The following is a 6120-nucleotide window of genomic DNA, read 5'->3' as shown; positions in this document are numbered from 1 at the left end:
ATTTCTGATATGTTTCGTGATATTTTCTCTCAATAACAGCCTTCTGTGGGTAAAGCCATTTTGTGTGTTAACAATTGATAACATAATAATTATAATAAACATTTGTTGTTGTTGTTTCGTTTAAATAAAGTTGTTTTTTTGTCTTTTTTGCTGGAAAGATTTTCCAGCAAAAAATTAATGAATGAGTATGAATGAAGAGTTCTTCTTCTTCCTCTTTTTCTTCTTGTTATTATTGTGACGTTATTGTTATTTCTTTATGAGTTTATCCAATTTTTAACCACTGTGGACAGTATTAACCTGTTGACACACTGACATTGAATGTGAATAAATTAAAACGAATGTGATATCAGTCTATGCAACTTCAGTAAAACTTGAACTGAATTCTGCTGTTAGCTGTAAGAACATACTGTACTGTACTGTACTGTATTAGGGTTTAAGGCTTTCAAGGGACACGAAGAAGAAGAAAACGCTCGTCGTCCCCTTTAAGAAAACTCACTCAGGTGGGTTACGTCACGTGACGCGGAAGTAAACTGAATTGTTTCAGCGTGGTTGTTTTTAAATGCTACAGGCGGGTTCATCACGAAAACAAGCAGTTACGTTGTCATTATTCATTCACAACTACTGTATATTCGCTTTTACAGAGAGAAATGCGCTTTACTTTTCTGCACAGCTCTCTGCGTCGCCAACTCGAGGTAGTTAACGTGTAGGACGCTGTTGTTATTGTGCGGGCTATCTTTACATGTAATACCTATTCTGCAGCAGAAATAAGCATTTGTCATCTTCCTAATCCTCCTAACGTTACGTTTGTCCTTAGTAACATTTGATTTGTGTCCATTTCCGCAACAGGACTAAGTGTGTGGATGAAGTGACCATGAAGCAGGACAGTGATGCTGTGAACGTCCCTGCATGCTTCATATCCAGCCATGAAGGCTTTCTTGGAAGCATCAAGAACTTTATCAGAGACTTTGTGGTGACTGAAATAGACATAAATGGACAGCAAGTCAATACACCAGCAGCAACACACGCTCCTCAGACACCACACTGTGCATTTCCAGAAAAGACCAGTGAAACCAGCACAGAATGGAAGCAGCACTATGATTTCCAGGTCATACAGGATACTGATGGCTCAGCTGATTGTAGGGTGGATGTCACCATACCTAGCCCAGGCAGTTTTGACCTGAGCATGATTTTAGGCCAGTCAGTCAGTGAGGAGCTTGAGCAGTTTGTGGTGAGTCTCAGAGATGAGAAGGAAGAAGATGAAAAGCCGGCCAACAAGGAGCTATCTCTGGGATACTTTGCCGACAAACACCAGAGAGCTAATGTCCACCGTGCTGTCAGACACCGCTTCCCCTTCCTCATGACCGTCACCATACAACCTGAGATCAGGGTGAGAGAAGACCCCGATTACAGAGAGCTCTCCCAGCTGGTTACAGAGGAGGAAGCGGAGGACTTCTTCAGGTTCATAGATGCCAAAGTGCGAGACTCATCATACACATTTCAACCTGATGATAATAAGGAGCACAGGACTGCTGTCCACCACTTCCTGAGCCGACGGTTTGGCAAACTGGTGGAGACAAAAAGCTTCAACGAGCAGGAGAGGACAGCCATCTCGGTTAGACTGAGGGAGAGAGGCAGGCCAAAGAAGAGGACAGCGGAGGACCGTAAGGAAGAGGAAGTTTACACCGGTATGGTTATAATCATATCAGAAAAATCACTGTATCTGCCAATTTGTTCTGTCTCTGATCATTTCTGCTGGCACTTCTGATATGCATAAATCTGGAAAAATGGAAAAGCTACTTTCTGTAAACACAGGAGAACACATTTACTGTTCATTTAGGCCCTCAGTCAGTTGACTCTCATAGGATGACTCAGCATAAATCATCAAACAAAGTCACACACCAACTGATTAGGTATAGGAAGTTATTTGTTGAAATAATGTAGGAAGTAAGGGTTTTTATAAAGAAAAACATTATTGTGCCACACGTGTCCTCCCTTTTAGCGTTCACTCTGCGTAAGGAGAACCTGGAGACTCTGGAGGCCATCAGCTACATGGCAGCAGCGCTTGGCGTCCTACCATCAGATTTCACCTACGCTGGGATCAAGGATAAGAGAGCCATCACCTACCAGTCCATGGTGGTTAAGAAGGTCTCACCTCAACGGTAGTGCTGGGTTTCTTTCATGGGTCTGGTTTGGGAATTATATACTGAAATTCACAGTTTATGTTCCTTTTAAAGCCATTTAATATCTGTTCCAACACATTCATTTAATGTCTCTTTTCATTAGGTTGAAAGAGAAGACAGCAGAGTTCGAGAAGAGAGGGATGCGTGTCTCTCAGGTCCGCTCTGTCAGCGAGCCTCTGAGGCTCGGACGACTGCAGGGGAACCACTTTGACCTGGTGGTCCGCCACCTGAGGCCACACGGGGCCGGTGACACACACCCCTCTGGTGCAGACACACACACTCGCCTGGTAGGGCTGGTAAAGGAAGCAGTGGAGAATGTCAAGGTACTACTCATTTTTATTTCTTTGTAGTTTGGGACAAGACACATTACCTCCTGTATTTTTCTTGTTACTATAATACAAATGAGAATTCTTTACATAGAAACCACCATAAAGGATCTCCTTTTAAGTCCTGCCTATCCCTATATGTACTGCATTTATTTGGCCCCATCCTAAAATAAAAATAAATTCTAATAAATTTATAAAAGGGATATTACATATGAGGCTGAAATCTGTTATTTCCTTTACAATTCTTCTCTTGAAGTTTGTGATGAGGCCAGTGGTACAGCCTTAACAACTTGAGGATCAGAACAAGGCACCATTTATATCACATCATTATATTAGCGTAATGAGAATAATTTTAAAGGATGTGATATTTTATATTTTTCTTATTTCATGAAAAGACCACAACCATCAATGAATTGATCCCACTAACAAGTATTGCCTATGTAGCCAAAGCCTGACACAGCTTATTTTTCTGTAACATAGCCCTCCATTGTTGTCCAAAAGTTATTAAAAGCACATAAATGAGCCACACAGCTGCACAGGGAGACATGTTTCTTCATAATGATGTAGCTTATTTTGAGTAAATCCCACATACACTGTCCTACTGCCAGAAATACTCACCTGAGCACCAAATGTATATTAATGCACAACTGAAAATAGTCCCCAACAAATGCACCATTTCCTCTTTTTTGAGTAATATTTGCTAAAAACTACAGTGCCCAGCTGTTTGAGGACTTTGTTGAGCCTTGTTTAAAACTTGAATTATATGTATATATCTTCAGTAGAAGCACATTGCTGGTTTTGGTCTTTTCATGTAATTTGTTGACAGTAAGGAAAATATAAAACACCACCAGCCTCATCTTTAAAATAGTAGATACCTGTTGTTTCTGTCTCACTTTTAATGTTCAAAGTAGCTACAATACCAGTAGACAGCCACTGCTACGTTCACCTTCGTTGTTCTTCTTTTCAGGCCAGAGGTTTCGTCAACTACTATGGGCCTCAGAGGTTTGGGAGCGGGCAGAGTGTTCAGTCTGACCAAGTAGGGCTGGCTCTACTCAAAGAAGACATGGTAAGTTCTGCAGACCATTTGCATTTCAAAGTTGGCATCGCTCACTGCATTGTTCCTGAAAATCCAGAGGGAACACTATCAGGCTGTACAGTACTGCGTTGTGATGTATGTTCTTCTTCGTGGGTCAGGTGAATGCTGTGCGTCTGTTCTTCACTCCGGAAGACGGCGATGATCCTCAGAGCCAGGCGAAGAGACATTTCCTTCAAACAGGTCAGAGCTGGGTCAACATGGAAAGTCTCAGCTTCATTTTTTCTGAAAGAGATAAAAGATGATGTGAAAGTTGCCTCCCATGAACTTTTTTGTCTGGAACTGGAGGAACTATGCGTTTCTTCCTGTTGTTCTGCCTTGCTGCTAATACTCAGTTCCTCTATTTGATTCAAAGAAACTGCTGAAATCCAAAGATTTTTGTTGAAAACCCCATTGTTTTGCAGAACAACAAATAGCAATTTTATTGACGTAAAAATTCACATAACATAAGAGTTTTAATCTCTCTTTCACTCTTTATTGTCTTTCCTGCTTCTCCATAACAGATAATGCTAAGGAGTCTTTGGCATTGATGCCCTTGTCCAAAGCGAGGGAGCGGCTGATGCTGCGGGCCCTGAACCGCTACGGTACTGGTCCAGATGGTTGTGCCCAAGCCTGGCTCAGCCTGCCCCACAGCATGAGAGTCTTCTACCCACATGCCTACTGCAGCAGGTCAGCAGCAGGAATATACCAGACATGGCTCTCTTTTGTTTGCTGACACAACTGGGAGATAAAGACTTTGATCAGATTGTTCCAGTTTTGGGGTTTAACCCAGCATCACTTGCTTTCATCCTTTCAATTCATAAACAAATCCTGCCTTGAGTTTGTGATTTTCTTTCTTTTTCTTATAGATTAGATGTAATCATGAAAAACTATCATTAAATATGTCATAATCAATTGAATTCATTTCATTTTAAAAATGAAAGCTAGCTGCCAACTTTTGATCCATCTGCTTGCGGTTGACAGAGTGTGGAACGAGGCGGTGGCACACAGGTTGGCTACTCTGGGCCACAGTGCCAGGCAAGGAGACCTGGTGTGGATCCAGTCAGGGCAAAACAAACTGGAGGACAGCGAGGAATCCAGCGCTCAGGTAAAATAGAATAGAAAATAGAAAAAAACAAGCAGCTGAACTCATATTTCAGGGGAGTTGAAACAAGATTATTGATACAAACTGTCAATCAACTATCTTTCAGCCATCAACGATTAAAGGAACAGTTTAACACTTACTTATACTCTAACACAGTATTTAGTATAGTTTCATATTGGGCGTTTTAGCTGCTGTTAACCAGAGGAAGCATCCTATCAGTGTTGCTGATCTTTCCTTTCTTTGCTTTTCCAGATACATGTGGTGACAGACCAAGAGGAACAAGAGGGAGTCTACTCTCTGGGACAAGTATGGAGCTTAGACAAATACATGTGCAAAAATGCTACTATTTTCTCTGTTACTACTGTTGCTACTGAGTGTTTATTATTTTATCATCAGGTATTACTACCGATGCCAGGAAACACAGTGAAGTATCCAGAAAATGCCATGGGGACTTGGTACCAGGAAAGACTGGCCAGAGACGGACTGGAGAACTGTCGCTTCAGAGTCAGCAGCCTCAAATTGAACCTGCCAGGCTGCTACCGCCCCCTGCTGGCCTTTCTACACAACCTCAGCTACCAGCTACAGAGAGCGGCTGCCGGTGGGGAGGGAGGGGGAGAGATGACAGGAAACAGCAGTAGAAAAAGTGACAACCACCTGAATGTCACAGCGGTAGAAGGAAAGCAGGACTCAGACTTGCTCACACTCACCTTAAACTTCGACCTGGACACCTCCTGCTATGCCACTATCTGCCTCAGAGAGATTATGAAGTGTGATCCCTAGAGGTCAGATGTCATGTTCCCAGTTGTGTTAGTATACACTTCAAAAAAAAAAGAAAAGAGAATCTCTTCTCTTTTTCAAAGAGACAGCTTTTTGTAATCTACCGACACTGTTTTGTACCTCAGTTGACCCCATGGTGGTTGTGATTTAGTGTCAGTAGCATTTGTCGTTAAAGTACTGAGCACAAGACTCATCCTGCATGGAGAAAACATACAGTCTAGTTGATATAACTCATAATAAAAAGACGGCACTACAAAATGTGAACAAGTCTTAATGAGATAGCACTTGAAGCTGCTTGGATTTGGTTAAAACTCCTGAGTAAGAAACATTTCATTTTAGCTTTGTGTTACATTGTGGCCAATAAGTTACATCGCCATTGTTTACTTCCAAGTGTGCAAAGTTTGTATTTGTGTTTTGTGCCATTAATTAAACTTTTAGAATGTAAGGAATCAATGTACTATGTTTTTTCTTTTTCTGTCTTTTTAATTAACTTTCTATACTTTTAGTTTTCCCACTCAAAACAGTAGTTTGAACTCCATCCCCCTGAAATGATGTAGATTTCATCAATGTTCTCTGCTTTTTAAAAAGGAACTTCATAATTGATACTAAGACTCAGCATTTCCACAAAGTTCCTGAATAGTCCAGCAACATTCAGATTTT

General features: G+C 41.4%; 1 protein-coding gene across 2 annotated transcripts; it reads left to right on the top strand.

Annotated features, from left to right (window-relative positions):
* The first annotated feature begins 499 nt into the window (after positions 1–499).
* On the top strand, positions 500–5913 carry pus7l (pseudouridine synthase 7 like). 2 transcript variants are annotated; one of them, XM_067581791.1, is made up of 10 exons: positions 500–592; positions 847–1685; positions 2000–2159; positions 2284–2503; positions 3474–3572; positions 3701–3782; positions 4103–4268; positions 4563–4686; positions 4936–4989; positions 5080–5913. In XM_067581791.1, exons 2-10 carry the CDS (start codon positions 872–874, stop codon positions 5461–5463), a joined length of 2103 nt encoding a protein of 700 aa, XP_067437892.1. In that variant the 5' UTR covers positions 500–592; positions 847–871; the 3' UTR covers positions 5464–5913. The 2 variants fall into 2 exon arrangements, with proteins under 2 accessions (XP_067437892.1, XP_067437891.1); XM_067581790.1 differs by having other exon boundaries at positions 502–692.
* The last annotated feature ends 207 nt before the right edge of the window (positions 5914–6120 follow it).

Source organism: Thunnus thynnus, chromosome 23 (genome assembly GCF_963924715.1).
Source record: "Thunnus thynnus chromosome 23, fThuThy2.1, whole genome shotgun sequence".
Classification (NCBI taxonomy): Eukaryota; Metazoa; Chordata; class Actinopteri; order Scombriformes; family Scombridae; genus Thunnus; species Thunnus thynnus.
Note: the sequence above shows the minus strand (reverse complement) of the source record. Positions and strands in the feature narration are given on the sequence as shown.